Source organism: Procambarus clarkii, chromosome 40 (genome assembly GCF_040958095.1).
Source record: "Procambarus clarkii isolate CNS0578487 chromosome 40, FALCON_Pclarkii_2.0, whole genome shotgun sequence".
Lineage (NCBI taxonomy): Eukaryota > Metazoa > Arthropoda > Malacostraca > Decapoda > Cambaridae > Procambarus > Procambarus clarkii.
In genome coordinates this window covers 8,084,320-8,099,928 of record NC_091189.1, presented here as the reverse complement: position 1 = coordinate 8,099,928, position 15,609 = coordinate 8,084,320, and the positions used below count along the sequence as shown (strand labels likewise).

General features: G+C 46.2%; 1 protein-coding gene across 1 annotated transcript; it reads left to right on the top strand.

Moving 5' to 3' along the window:
* The first annotated feature begins 3,804 nt into the window (after positions 1 to 3,804).
* Positions 3,805 to 4,737, top strand: LOC123752769 (thioredoxin domain-containing protein 2-like). The gene has a single exon (XM_045734791.1). The coding sequence runs from the start codon at positions 3,805 to 3,807 to the stop codon at positions 4,735 to 4,737; it is 933 nt and encodes a 310-aa protein (XP_045590747.1).
* The last annotated feature ends 10,872 nt before the right edge of the window (positions 4,738 to 15,609 follow it).

The following is a 15,609-nucleotide window of genomic DNA, read 5'->3' as shown; positions in this document are numbered from 1 at the left end:
TTGTATATGTTTAATATTAGGTTGCGTCAATTCTTTCAAACTATACCTACCATTGTTTGTGGTGTCATAAGCCTGAATTGTGTGGTGTCATAAGCCTGAATTGTGTGTGGTGTCATAAGCCTGAATTGTGTGTGGTGTCATAAGCCTGAATTGTGTGTGGTGTCATAAGGCTGAATTGTGTGTAGTGTCATAAGCCTGAATTGTGTGTGGTGTGATAAGCCTGAATTGTGTGTTGTGTGATCAGCTTGAATTGTGTGTGGTGTCATAAGCTTGAATTGTGTGTGGTGTCATAAGCTTGAATTGTGTGTGGTGTCATAAGCTTGAATTGTGTGTGGTGTCATAAGCTTGAATTGTTTGCAGTGTCATAAGCCTTCCACTATTTGCCGCGCAATGAATTTACCAATAACAAATGCCCTCGTTTGGACCCAGCGGACTGTTGCTGTTTGCCTTCCTCTGTGTATCCTACGCATATAAAGGCACATGTGTTTGAATATGTAAATCCCCACAACTAAATGTTCTTCATCAGCTCACCATTCATCGTACGATAATCCCTGTTCAAATAATTTACATCTTGCTCTATTCACAAAGAACCCACCTAACTGGAATCTAATTACTGGATTATTAATTGGTGTACATAAGTCCGCGTGAAAAAGTTGGCCGGACCCGAGCGAGCGAGCCTGATTCCTAGTACGAATGGAATCTGAAACTCTGGGAATGAGGGGAAAATATCCCTGGAATGAGATTAGCGAGTGTTGATTGGCGGACCGGAGCTGCCTGAAGTGAACAAGTTTCAGCTCGGTAGTTAATACGATTGATTCATAAATGATTCTTACTTTGTAAAAACTTTTGTTTATAAGACTCTAACCTTATTGGTAGTGAACTAATGAATAGAAATAAGAATATTATGATATATTCAATGACTGTGGAGCAGTCACTTACAAACATATTACCCAAAATAACGTCATATCAACTGTCTCTGATCTGATGCATAATATAGATGCGTTGTCCAGCAATACCTTTTATTATCTTCTGACACCTTACATTTCCTTTCCCAGTGTTGAGCTGTAAATTTTAGCATTTGTATAGCAACACGAGGGGAGACTGGCGTATAAAGTGAGGGGAATACGTGCTTCCCCTAGACTACTGTGTAGGGTATTACTGCATGTGAGGGGTGAGGGGTATTACTGCATGTGAGGGGTGAGGGGTATTACTGCATGTGAGGGGTGAGGGGTATTACTGCATGTGAGGGGTGAGGGGTATTACTGCATGTGAGGGGTATTACTGCATGTGAGGGGTGAGGGGTATTACTGCATGTGAGGGGTGAGGGGTATTACTGCATGTGAGGGGTGAGGGGTATTACTGCATGTGAGGGGTGAGGGGTATTACTGCATGTGAGGGGTGAGGGGTATTACTGCATGTGAAGGGTGAGGGGTATTACTGCATGTGAAGGGTGAGGGGTATTACTGCATGTGAGGGGTGAGGGGTATTACTGCATGTGTGGGGTGAGGGGTATTACTGCATGTGAGGGGTGAGGGGTATTACTGCATGTGAAGGGTGAGGGGTATTACTGCATGTGAGGGGTGAGGGGTATTACTGCATGTGAAGGTGAGGGGTATTACTGCATGTGAGGGGTGAGGGGTATTATTGCATGTTATTATTAACAGAGGGGTATTACTGCATGTGAGGGGTGAGCGGTATTATTGCATGTTATTATTAACAGAGGGGTATTACATTCACATGCAAGCGTATTACTGCTTATGGCATATCATTGCATTCATGATTTACATTTGAGGTTGCTTGCAACATGCAATTAATTTGTATAGAAAGGGAGTTGTTACCTCACTTAATCAGCGATGGATATTTGGATTAATATTTTACAAAGTATAGGGGAAGGTGTCTCGCTGCTCAATTAATGCCAGGTAAGAACCAGATGTGGAGGAGGGGTTCAATTGGTGTTCTAGAGGAAAACATATGATATTGTACATTGTAAATGCAGTGTTATATTCGGCTGGCTGTGGTTCCAAAATATATATATATGGCCTCTCCGTTGGTAGATACGGTGTGTTAATTATGTGCTTTGTTTGGTCAAACTATTGGAAGAGTACAGGGCGTTGCTCGGGGGGGGGGGGGAGGGGGGGGGCTTACGCCTTTGGTGGTTCAGTTACCAGTTACCTGGTCCTCGTCGGCTGTTGCGTTGGATCAATAGTGCATATGTTGATGCATACACGCACGCACGCACGCACGCACGCACGCACGCACGCACGCACGCACGCACGCACACACACACACACACATACACACACACACACACACACACACACACACACACACATACACACACACACACACACACACACACACACACACACACACACACACACACACACACACACACACACACACACACACAGGGGGGCCTCGTAGCCTGGTGGATAGCGCGCAGGACTCGTAATTCTGTGGCGCGGGTTCGATTCCCGCACGAGGCAGAAACAAATGGGCAAAGTTTCTTTCACCCTAAGTGCCCCTGTTACCTAGCAGTAAATAGGTACCTGGGAGTTAGTCAGCTGTCACGGGCTGCTTCCTGGGGTGTGTGTGTGTGTGGTGTGGAAAAAAAAAAGTAGTTAGTAAACAGTTGATTGACAGTTGAGAGGCGGGCCGAAAGAGCAAAGCTCAACCCCCGCAAAAACACAACTAGTAAACACAACTAGCAAACACACACACACACACACACACACACACACACACACACACACACACACACACACACACACACACACACACACACACACACACACACACTGTGATAGGATAAAGACTTTAAGCCCCCTGACTAATATTTCAATTACTGTGCAGGGTGCTCGTAGCAAAACAGAAATTGAAAAGCAAGTGTAGCATGTAAGTTAACCACCTGTAGAAAACTCGGTGGAATTGGTGTAATTAGCGCCGCCTGCTGAGCTTGGTTGACTTACTGGTACAGTGACAAGTTGACCAACTTTGTCTCGTGTTGGCACACTGTGTAGATTTTGCGAATTTGGTTAAAGTTAATGTAGACATTGGACTTGCTATCGAATTTGATGAATTTGACACACATAAACTCGAACTTAATGCGGATTGTGTAAACTTAGCGATTTTAGGAAACATATTCAGACGAATTGGCCAACTTGAAGTCTATAAGGAATTGGAGCTGACGCAGCAGGCACTAGTGCGTTGTGGCGCATGTCGCCATCAGGGAGCCGCTGGCTGAGCGGAGAGAACACTGGGCGCGTGATCCTGTGGTCTCGGGTTCGATCCCGGGCGCCGGCGAGAAACAATGCGCAGAGTTTCTTTAAACCTTGATGCCTCTCTGTTACCTAGCAGTAAATATGTACCTGGGAGTTAGTCAGCTGTCACGGGCTGCTTTCTGGGGGTGGGGGGCCCTGGTCGAGGACCGGGCCGCGGGGACACTAAGCCCCAAAATCATCTCAAGATAACCTCAAGATAAGATCTCAATGCATTTGGCGAAATCGGCGACGAAATTGACCCAGGTGGGTTTAACACACTTGTTGTCGGAGTTACTTGGCGTCTCCGTGTACCGCACCCAACTTTTCACGGTTCGTACCCCACTACGAGACGAAATCCTGGCACAGGGCCAAAAGGATGCAGTGAGAGCCACACTGGCAGTCCCGGGAGCCTGCATGGCCCTACTGTGTTGTGTTGCGTTGTGTTGTGTTGTGGGGGGGTCGTTAGCACGGTGGGTGCTTAGAGTGCCTTGTGTTCTTTACTGTGAGGTTGGGAGGGGGGCTGGAGGGTCGTCGTATGAGTGCTATGAGAGATAGTGTGAGGGCGCTGGAGGGTCGTCGTATGAGTGCTATGAGAGATAGTGTGAGGGCGCTGGAGGGTCGTCGTATGAGTGCTATGAGAGATAGTGTGAGGGCGCTGGAGGGTCGTCGCATGAGTGCTATGAAAGATAGTGTGAGGGCGCTGGAGGGTCGTCGTATGAGTGCTATGAGAGATAGTGTGAGGGCGCTGGAGGGTCGTCGTATGAGTGCTATGAGAGATAGTGTGAGGGCGCTGGAGGGTCGTCGTATGAGTGCTATGAGAGATAGTGTGAGGGCGCTGGAGGGTCGTCGTATGAGTGCTATGAGAGATAGTGTGAGGGCGCTGGAGGGTCGTCGTATGAGTGCTATGAGAGATAGTGTGAGGGCGCTGGAGGGTCGTCGTATGAGTGCTATGAGAGATAGTGTGAGGGCGCTGGAGGGTCGTCGCATGAGTGCTATGAAAGATAGTGTGAGGGCGCTGGAGGGTCGTCGTATGAGTGCTATGAGAGATAGTGTGAGGGCGCTGGAGGGTCGTCGTATGAGTGCTATGAGAGATAGTGTGAGGGCGCTGGAGGGTCGTCGTATGAGTGCTATGAGAGATAGTGTGAGGGCGCTGGAGGGTCGTCGTATGAGTGCTATGAGAGATAGTGTGAGGGCGCTGGAGGGTCGTCGTATGAGTGCTATGAGAGATAGTGTGAGGGCGCTGGAGGGTCGTCGTATGAGTGCTATGAGAGATAGTGTGAGGGCGCTGGAGGGTCGTCGCATGAGTGCTATGAAAGATAGTGTGAGGGCGCTGGAGGGTCGTCGTATGAGTGCTATGAGAGATAGTGTGAGGGCGCTGGAGGGTCGTCGCATGAGTGCTATGAAAGATAGTGTGAGGGCGCTGGAGGGTCGTCGTATGAGTGCTATGAGAGATAGTGTGAGGCCGCCGCAGGTCTAACATAGCAGTAAAACCTGTTGCCTCTCACCCGCACTCCTCCCACGGGTTCCCAGATACCACTTAGGCTCACAGACTGAGCACAGGAGGAGGGGGAGGGGAGCGCGCCTCGAGGAGTCGTGTGTAGCAGGAGGCGCTGTACCTCCTGGTCGTCACCTGACACCATCTCGGAGACAGCGTTCTGGACGTGTGCCAACATCTCAGAAAACCTTTTAACGTGGATCCAGATGTAATAATTTTTTGTGTTTTCGGCCCGACGCACAGGCCTATTGAGGCTATTGTGATACAAGGAAACACTTGTTTTCTGCCTCAGTAAATCATGAAGTTAAATTATGTCTCTTGTAGTTAAGGCTAATTATATAAATTATATTTACATAAACCCCTAGAGCCACCAGTTTCCTCTTTCAGCGCCTTACTGTGGCGATCCAGAGAGGAAATGCTCACTGCATCTATGGTTCCTGCCCGCCATCCGAGGAGCTGGAGGAACTCTACAACTTGTGACAAGTAGCCTTGTACCTTGCATGTATCAAATGTTGTACAACAAGGTTTTGTATTTGTATTTGTATTCGGTATTGTATTTGGTCCCGTCTTGAGTACTGCTCAGTACTCACTTCCCCCTTCAGAGCAGGAGAGATTGCTGAAATAGAGGGAATACAAAGAACATATACGGCACACATAGACGAGATAAATCACCTAAATTATTGGGATCGTTTCAAAGCTCTCCAAATGAACTCACTAGAAAGGAAACGAGAGAGATACCAAATAATATACACATGGAAAATATTGGAGGGGACTGATCCCAAATCTGCACAGTAAAATAACGTACTGGAGTGAACGATATGGAAGAAAATACAGAATAGAACCAGTGAAGAGCAGAGGTGCCATAGGCACAATCAGAGAACACTGTAATGATATCAGAGGTCCACGGTTGTTCGACGTCCTACCAGCGAGCATCAGAAATATTGCCGGAACAACCGTGGCCATCTTCAAGAGAAAACTAGATTTTTTTTCCAAGGAGTGCCGGACCAACCGGGCTGTGGTGGGTATGTGCGCCTGCGGGCTGCTCCAAGCAACAGCCTAGTGGACCAAACTCTCACAAGTCACAAGGGAAGTAGAAGAAGTCCCAGAACCCCATCAAGCAGATGCCTCTGTAAATCCCAACTTTCGAGTTCTCTGCCATACCTCTTGATGCTGTGAATGGTGATGGCTTCCAACACTTCTGGTACGCTCCAGAGGGTCTTACCAGGAGTAAGATCATTCTGTATCCACCTCATATATATATATATATATATATATATATATATATATATATATATATATATATATATATATATATATATATATATATATATATATATATATGTATATATATATATATATATATATATATATATATATATATATATATATATATATATATATTTATATATATATATATATATATATATATATATATATATATATATATATATATATATATATATATATATAACAGCCAATTAAGGCGCCCTGTAGTTACCAGTTGCGTTGCTCCTGGGAGTATGGGTTCGAGTCACTTCTGGGGTGTGAGTTTTCAGTCGCATATAGTCCTGGGGACCATTCAGGCTTGTTTGCATTTGTGTTCCTCACGTGTGCCCCAAAGAATGAGGTGATTTGGTGAAATGCTATGCCCAAGATTACCATCAGAGTTGCCGGCGGGGAAGTGGTTCAAATAGCTTCGGCTACCACTTCCTTTTGTCCGGCCGTGATGGTCAAGCGGATTAAGGCGCCCTGTAGTTACCAGTTGCGTTGCTCCTGGGAGTATGGGTTCGAGTCACTTCTGGGGTGTGAGTTTTCAGTCGCATATAGTCCTGGGGACCATTCAGGCTTGTTTGCATTTGTGTTCCTCACGTGTGCCCCAAAGAATGAGGTGATTTGGTGAAATGCTATGCCCAAGATTACCATCAGAGTTGCCGGCGGGGAAGTGGTTCAAATAGCTTCGGCTACCACTTCCTTTTGTCCGGCCGTGATGGTCAAGCGGATTAAGGCGCCCTGTAGTTACCAGTTGCGTTGCTCCTGGGAGTATGGGTTCGAGTCACTTCTGGGGTGTGAGTTTTCAGTCATATATAATATATATATATAAATGAGTATAACTCATTTATATATATATATACATATATATATATAAATTTATACAGAGGACGAGTATAACTCAGCCTCTGTATCCACCTCGTTAATTTGTGTCACCGTAATCTTCCTGTATAACTCAGCTTGCCATGGTGGGTCATTTATATCGCAGGAACAGTAGTCTATGAGTCTCTTGATTTGTCCTCCGAGGGGTCTCCGCTTCTCTATTTTGCCCTTTACGTGGATTTATTTCCTCAGCGTGTGCGCGCGCATCCATGCGTGTGCACATGCGTGCGCTTGTGAGTGTGTTTGGTTGCGTGAGTGCTGCAGCGGTGTTTGTTGAATAAATACCAAGTGTTGGGATGGAGGCTGCCCACCGGCGCTTTCCCACCCCTGACTCTTCCCTGCCACGACAAAGACGTGTGTGTGAACTACCCTAGTTGGCTGTGTCTCCGTGTCCTTGTTTAGTTGGCTGTGTCTCCGTGTGCTTGCTTGTTTAGTTGGCTGTGTCTCCGTGTCCTTGTTTAGTTGGCTGTGTCTCCGTGTCCTTGTTTAGTTGGCTGTATCTCCGTGTCCTTGTTTAGTTGGCTCTGTCTGAGTGTCCTTGTTTAGTTGGCTCTGAGTGTCCTTGTCTAGTTGGCTCTGTCTGAGTGTCCTTGTCTAGTTGGCTCTGTCTAAGTGTCCTTGTCAAGTTGGCTCTGTCTAAGTGTCCTTGTCTAGTTGGCTCTGTCTAAGTGTCCTTGTCTAGTTGGCTCTGTCTAAGTGTCCTTGTCTAGTTGGCTCTGTCTGAGTGTCCTTGTCTAGTTGGCTCTGTCTAAGTGTCCTTGTCTAGTTGGCTCTGTCTGAGTGTCCTTGCCTAGTTGGCTCTGTCTGAGTGTCCTTGTCTAGTTGGCTCTGTCTAAGTGTCCTTGTCTAGTTGGCTCTGTCTAAGTGTCCTTGTCTAGTTGGCTCTGTCTGAGTGTCCTTGTCTAGTTGGCTCTGTCTGAGTGTCCTTGCCTAGTTGGCTCTGTCTAAGTGTCCTTGTCTAGTTGGCTCTGTCTAAGTGTCCTTGTCTAGTTGGCTCTGTCTAAGTGTCCTTGTCTAGTTGGCTCTGTCTGAGTGTCCTTGTCTAGTTGGCTCTGTCTGAGTGTCCTTGCCTAGTTGGCTCTGTCTAAGTGTCCTTGTCTATTTGGCTCTGTCTGAGTGTCCTTGTCTAGTTGGCTCTGTCTAAGTGTCCTTGTCTAGTTGGCTCTGTCTAAGTGTCCTTGTCTAGTTGGCTCTGTCTAAGTGTCCTTGTCTAGTTGGCTCTGTCTGAGTGTCCTTGCCTAGTTGGCTCTGTCTGAGTGTCCTTGTCTAGTTGGCTCTGAGTGTCCTTGTCTAGTTGGCTCTGTCTAAGTGTCCTTGTCTAGTTGGCTCTGTCTAAGTGTCCTTGTCTAGTTGGCTCTGTCTGAGTGTCCTTGTCTAGTTGGCTCTGTCTAAGTGTCCTTGTCTAGTTGGCTCTGTCTGAGTGTCCTTGTCTAGTTGGCTCTGTCTGAGTGTCCTTGCCTAGTTGGCTCTGTCTAAGTGTCCTTGTCTAGTTGGCTCTGTCTGAGTGTCCTTGTCTAGTTGGCTCTGTCTAAGTGTCCTTGTCTAGTTGGCTCTGTCTGAGTGTCCTTGCCTAGTTGGCTCTGTCTGAGTGTCCTTGTCTAGTTGGCTCTGAGTGTCCTTGCCTAGTTGGCTCTGAGTGTCCTTGCCTAGTTGGCTCTGTCTGAGTGTCCTTGTCTAGTTGGCTCTGAGTGTCCTTGCCTAGTTGGCTCTGAGTGTCCTTGCCTAGTTGGCTCTGTCTAAGTGTCCTTGTCTAGTTGGCTCTGTTTGAGTGTCCTTGTCTAGTTGACTCTGTCTAAGTGTCCTTGTCTAGTTGGCTCTGTCTGAGTGTCCTTGTCTAGTTGGCTCTGTCTGAGTGTCCTTGTCTAGTTGGCTCTGTCTGAGTGTCCTTGCCTAGTTGGCTCTGAGTGTCCTTGCCTAGTTGGCTCTGAGTGTCCTTGCCTAGTTGACTCTGAGTGTCCTTGTCTAGTTGGCTCTGTCTGAGTGTCCTTGCCTAGTTGGCTCTGAGTGTCCTTGCCTAGTTGGCTCTGAGTGTCCTTGCCTAGTTGGCTCTGAGTGTCCTTGTCTAGTTGGCTCTGTCTGAGTGTCCTTGCCTAGTTGGCTCTGTCTGAGTGTCCTTGCCTAGTTGGCTCTGTCTCCGTGTCCTTGCTTAGTTGGCTCTGTCTCCGTGTCCTTGCCTAGTTGGCTCTGTCTGAGTGTCCTTGCCTAGTTGGCTCTGTCTCCGTGTCCTTGCCTAGTTGGCTCTGTCTCCGTGTCCTTGCCTAGTTGGCTCTGTCTCCGTGTCCTTGCCTAGTTGGCTCTGTCTCCGTGTCCTTGCCTAGTTGGCTCTGTCTCCGTGTCCTTGCCTAGTTGTGTCAACTTGAAGGGATATTTTAGCTCTTGAGCCCGGCATCATTGGTATTGTATTTGGTGTATCTGTAAATCCCAACTTTCGAGTTCTCTGTCATACCTCCTCTTGATGCTGTGAATGGTGATGGCTTCCAACACTTCTGGCACGCTCAAGGGGGGTCTTACCAGAAGTAAAACAATTCTGGAAATGACTTCCAGAATGTATGCAGGTCGGCGTTCAATCTCCGACCGTCCAAGTGGTTGGGCACCATTCCTTTTCCTCCGTCCCATCCCAAATCCTTATCCTGAACCTTTCCCAATGCTATATATAGTCCTAATGTTTTGGTGCTTTCCCCTGACAATTCCCTCCTGCTCTCCTTCCGCCTGTAGAGCACTCTTTGGCTCTTCTGTCTTTCCTCCTTTCACCTTGACCTTCTTTCTGTTGTGCCTCGTCTGGAAGACGCTACCTTATCACCTCGTCTCTTCCCCCTCACCATCTTGCACATTGTGATCGTACCGCCCATTGTTCTTTTCTTTGTGCCGTGATGTCAGTTGTAAACTGCCATTCTGCTTTTTACCCCGGCTCTAGTGTAATTATTTTGCTGCCCCGCTGCAGTGCATTCCTGGTGGTAGTCTCAATGACCATTAGTGTCCACTGCTCTCATATTCACCCCTGATAGCTGGGGGGATTGTACACGATAACTACAACTATTGTTATGTGCTCTGTGGCTACCCTCTCAACCTCCCTCGTGGATTAGCCTCCGCTGCCATAGATATTTCCTCAAATCTCCAGCGAGCTTTTAATCAACACTGTCTAGGTTTGGAGGATTAGGGGGAGACTCTAACTTTGAAATTCTATCTTTACATCGTGTGGTGGAGTCGTTGTGATTGGCTTAGGGCCAGAGCAACATTTTCTTTATGTTTTGTCATTGGTGTTTGTATGCATTCAGGGTCTTGGGCGTGACTGCATACAAGCCCATACAATTGGGCACTATTATGTGTACGTTTGAAACTCATGCCATTTGTTTCCTGCTGACACTGAATAGATTATTTCTAATGCTAGATAAGCCTGCATGTGCAGCTGATGATATCCGGTTCATGTGGATTTTCTGAGGTTAAGTGTAATATCAAGCCCAGATTTTGTTCTTTGTTTAATTATTTTCATGTGTGTGTGTGTATAATGGAAAATTATACTTGCAGTGCGAGTATTATATTAATCGCAAATAATAATCAGCTATTTTTGCCTGGAGTATGAAACTTCAGCTCTTAGCTCCCGCCTTTGCATCCGCTGGACATTTGAGACAATAACCCAAATTTCATATCACTGTTTATGTCTACAATAGAAATTATAGATGGAGGTGGCTTCTACTACCTCTTCGTCAAATCCACTCCATTTCCATACGCATGTATGTGTACGCTCTCACCTCTGTGTGTTTACAAGATTCAAGCTTCAGCTCTTGGGTCCTAATCTTAACTTTCGGTACATTTATTCCAGAACCATTTGGGCTGCGTCCAGTATATCCCTACTGTGTTAAATGGTCGGTCTCTGGCTGCCTTGTCGAGTCTCGAGATAATTTTGTGTGTCGTGATCATGTCTCTTCTCGTTCGGTGAAATGTTCAGTTGTTTGCTCTTGTCCTGAAGTTCAGCTCTGGAACCACTATGATATCTAGCCTTTGAACTTTCTCCAGCTTAGTTTACAGGAATGGACTTCGATGTCGCTCGAAGTCCACTGCATATTTTGAAATTGGTCTAACGTACGTGTACCAGAACATTCTGGAGGACTCCCTGGTCAGATTTCTCAAGGAAGTTCTTACTTTAAAAAGCCTAGCACGTGCCGCTGACGTTATCCGGCCCTTTTTTTCGCTGTCCGGCTGCCGGATTATTTCCTCTCCAATGGTACCATGGCAGCATTGGAGAGGAAATTTCCTGGCACCCTCCTGCCTCTACGGGTGAGGAGAGTGCCAGGAAAGCAGTGTTGGAGGCAGCGTGGAAGTAGAGTTAGGGAAGGCAGCGTGAGAGTAGAGTTTTTTGTGTGAGTGAGAGTGAATGTTATTTAGTTAGAAACAACAGGAAAGTGCTTGTTCGTAGCGTTCTTCCCTAACTGGTAAGTCCTATTTTATATTTGTGTAATATCCGTAGTTCGGCAGAGATATTTACATCACTAATGATTTTAATTATCTTTATCACACGATGTTGCGTAAACGGATTTTATGATATACTAAGTAATGATATACTAAGAGATTAATAGTGTATAACTATTGTACATGCATATCAAGGTTAGGTAACAAAGGTGGGAACATGTACGCTCACTGTTGTAATGTTGCTCACATTGTCTCTCACTCTCACTTTGTCTCTCACATTGTCTCTCACTCTCACTTTGTCTCTCACATTGTCTCTCACTCTCACTTTGTCTCTCACATTGTCTCTCACTCTCACTTTGTCTCTCACATTGTCTCTCACTCTCACTTTGTCTCTCACATTGTCTCTCACTCTCACTTTGTTGTTAACATTGTCTCTCACTCTCACTTTGTTGTTAACATTGTCTCTCACTCTCACTTTGTCTCTCACATTGTCTCTCACTCTCACTTTGTTGTTAACATTGTCTCTCACTCTCACTTTGTCTCTCACTCTCACTTTGTCTCTCACATTGTCTCTCACTCTCACTTTGTCTCTCACATTGTCTCTCAGTCTCACTTTGTCTCTTACATTGTCTCTCAGTCTTACTTTGTCTCTTACATTGTCTCAGTCTCACTTTGTCTCTCACATTGTCTCAGTCTCACTTTGTCTCTCACATTTTCGGTGGCGTATGCGAGGCTGGCTAACACCAGAACTGCCTTCAGAAAACTGTGTAAGGAATATTTCAGAGCTTTGTATACCATGTATGTAAAACCAATCCAGGATTATGTGGCCCCAGCATGGAGCCCATACCTTATCAAGCACAACACGAAGCTGGACAAATTTCAGAGGTATGCCACTAGGCTAAGAACTAAGAGGCATGAGTTATGAGGAAAGGCTGAGTGAACTGCACCTCACGTCGCTGGAAGACAAAAGAGCTCGGGGAGACATGATCACCACATTCAAAAGTCTCAGGAGGAATTGACCGGGTAGACAAGGATGGATTATTTAACACGGGTGGTACACGCACAAGGAGACACAGGTGGATGCTGAGTACCCAAATGAGCCACAGAGACATTACAAAGAACTTTTTCAGTGTCAGAGTAGTTAGTAAATAGAATGTGGTGTACTCAACTAGGTGAGTACACCACAACCACCTCCAATGCTTTAATTACTATTTAAAATCAGTCCTACTGATATCTAAACCCACAAACCCTCCACCATCACAACCATGGTTGCCATTCCTACCAATCAACGATACCACTCCTGACACCACAAAACTAATCACCAACGTCGACAACCATGCCTTCACCACCATCACCACCACTATCACCACAATCACCACCACCACCACCACCACCACCATCACCACCACTACCATTACCACCATTGTCGCCATCGTCTCATGACCCTTTTATGAAATTCCTTTGTGTGCCCAAGAAGCAATTATGTTATGCAAATTGATCATTGCCCGCTACTCCCGTATACACACAGTCATCCGTGAGGGCGTCGCAGTATTACTGCCTCTTACCGTGCGCATTGAAATGAGTGTTTTGAAGGTGGAGGAACGGGTGAGCCGTGTTCACTAGGCCGCGTTGGCGACTGCGTGCTGATGTACGAACGCGTTCGTTGTATGCGCATGCGTTTCAGTGCTCACCTGGTTGTGCTTGCGGGGGGTTGAGCTTCAGCTATTGGTTCTCGTCATTTAACATTTAATCGCCTCGAGGCTTTTGGCCTCTTATCGTTACTACATTTAAAGCTATGTATGGATTTTCACCGCTTCACTTACTGCTGTATTTCATTTATTCACTCTTCTGATATTGAAAAATAACTTCAGTCTTTGCTCATTCGGTTACTTGGTTTCCACCAGCGTTCCTTGGTATTATCGTGTGAACTACGTAATATTTAGTATGTTACGCCTGCTGAAACAGTTTCCAGTCTTGAAGTAACAATAAGAGGCCTTGTTTAATATATATTATGTGAACGATGACGGTTGCATGGATCGCAAGCGCTGATAAAGAGAAAAAGAGAAAGAGAGAGAGAGAGAGAGAGAGAGAGAGAGAGAGAGAGAGAGAGAGAGAGAGAGAGAGAGAGAGAGAGAGAGAGAGAGAGAATATGTGGAGGGGGGGCGTATCCGGGAAATACAGAGGTGACATTTATTTTTGTAAATTATATCGTCAAATTGTTTGCATTAGGAGATAAACTGGGATAATTGAGCTGGTATCCCCCCCCCCTGCCTTCTGTGTAATGCTATCGAACCAACCGTATATAATTATTACATTTATTATTCAGTTTAGTCTATTTGTATTGGTAATATAATTACTTTCATAATTATTGTTATTGTTGCAGTTATTATCACTAGCCTATTCCAGTTATTTATGCATGGTTATATTTTCATTGTTTGAATTTCCTAGAAAAGTATTTTGGAGTAGATTAACAAAATAATAAATTGTTATGTGGTTGTGTCTCCTCTGCGTGGAGTAATACTCCGTCCTCCACACTCTCCCTCCAGCACCTCCACACTCTCCCTCCAGCACCTCCACACTCCTCCACACCCTCCCAACACACATACGACCATTAAACAAGCCTCTATCTCTCCCCCACTCTCTCTCTCTCTCTCTCTCTCTCTCTCTCTCTCTCTCTCTCTCTCTCTCTCTCATCCTAACTTTCATTCTCACTTATTTTTTCCTTTAATTTATCCCTCTCATAATCTCGGGCTTCATGTTTGATACATGTGATTTCAGTGATCAGCTTCAGCTTTTGCGGCAGCACTCTTACCTAAATAAGCTTCACCCCCCCCCCGCCCTTTCCCCACCCCACACTCTGCTTTTCTTACCGATCACCTTTAGTAATGGAAGCCTCCACCGCCCCCCACTCACCCTCCACTCTCTACTCTTACACTCAACAAGAGCTCATGTAAAATGCTAATGTTTGGTTTAATGCCTATTACAAAAAAATGAATTTGTTAATGTATATAAGAATCTTATATGTTATGATCATGTCTCTGTCGTGCCCTCTCTTTCTCCAGGGGAAATTAGGTCAAGCTTCCCCAGCCTTTCATCACAGCTTAGCCCTACTAAGTTCAGGGGTCACTCTCGTAGGGGTCACTGTCGCAGGGGTCACTCGTAGGGGTCACTGTCGTAGGGGTCACTCGTAGGGGTCACTCGTCGGGGTCACTGTCGTCGGGGTCACCGTAGTAGGGGAGTCTCTCGACTTCATCTAAGTTTGCTGTCGTGTGTTTTAGGTGAGGGTGGCACATGGTCGAGCCGCGGCTACACATGCTGGTACTGGTCAGCATGTGTCACTGGTCAGCATGTGGCACTGGTCAGCATGTGTCACTGGTCAGCATGTAGCACTGGTCAGCATGTGGCACTGGTCAGCATGTGGCACTGGTCAGCATGTGGCACTGGTCAGCATGTGTCACTGGTCAGCATGTGACACTGGTCAGCATGTGGCACTGGTCAGCATGTGGCACTGGTCAGCATGTGGCACTGGTCAGCATGTGGCACTGGTCAGCATGTGTTACTGGTCAGCATGTGGCACTGGTCAGCATGTGTCACTGGTCAGCATGTGGCACTTGTCAGCATGTGTCACTGGTCAGCATGTGGCACTAGTCAGCATGTGTCACTGGTCAGCATGTGTCACTGGTCAGCATGTGGCACTAGTCAGCATGTGGCACTGGTCAGCATGTGGCACTGGTCAGCATGTGGCACTGGTCCGTTATAAGCAGTGTATAGCGTCTTCAGTGATGCACTCTGTGGCGTGGGTTCATTATATTTGCCAGCTTTGTGTATGCTGCTGATGTTATTTCCTCAATGTATTCTTCTGGTGACAGCCCAGGTGTTATCTTTATTGTCAGATACTTTTCCTATATGATTTATAATTTTGTGTGTGTGCGTGTGTGTGACCGACGATGTTTCCGGATGGTTTCCGTTAATTGTAAATAATTATATTTACCCCCTCAACCATCCCTCCTTCGTTCCCCTAACCTTGCCCTCCTCCTCAGTAATGTACCGGGTGATATGTAACGCTTCCCCCAACATATAATACTTCGCTTTCCCCCTAACTTTATATAATCTCCCTCGCTGGCATTTAGCCCCATGACGTTTGCTCTACGTAAGGACCGTGTTGTTCCTTCACTCTTATATACTTTACAGCGCTGCGGTGACATCTGTAGGTTCCCTCCAGGTAGGACGGAAGTCTGCAGTCAACGTAGGTCAGACGATGACTGCAGGTGCTGCAGTCATCGATCCTGTTTCTGA

Bases quoted from the DNA above. Each gene is read 5' to 3' on its own strand.
- LOC123752769 (XM_045734791.1), top strand. From the start codon at position 3,805: ATGAGAGATAGTGTGAGGGCGCTGGAGGGTCGTCGTATGAGTGCTATG.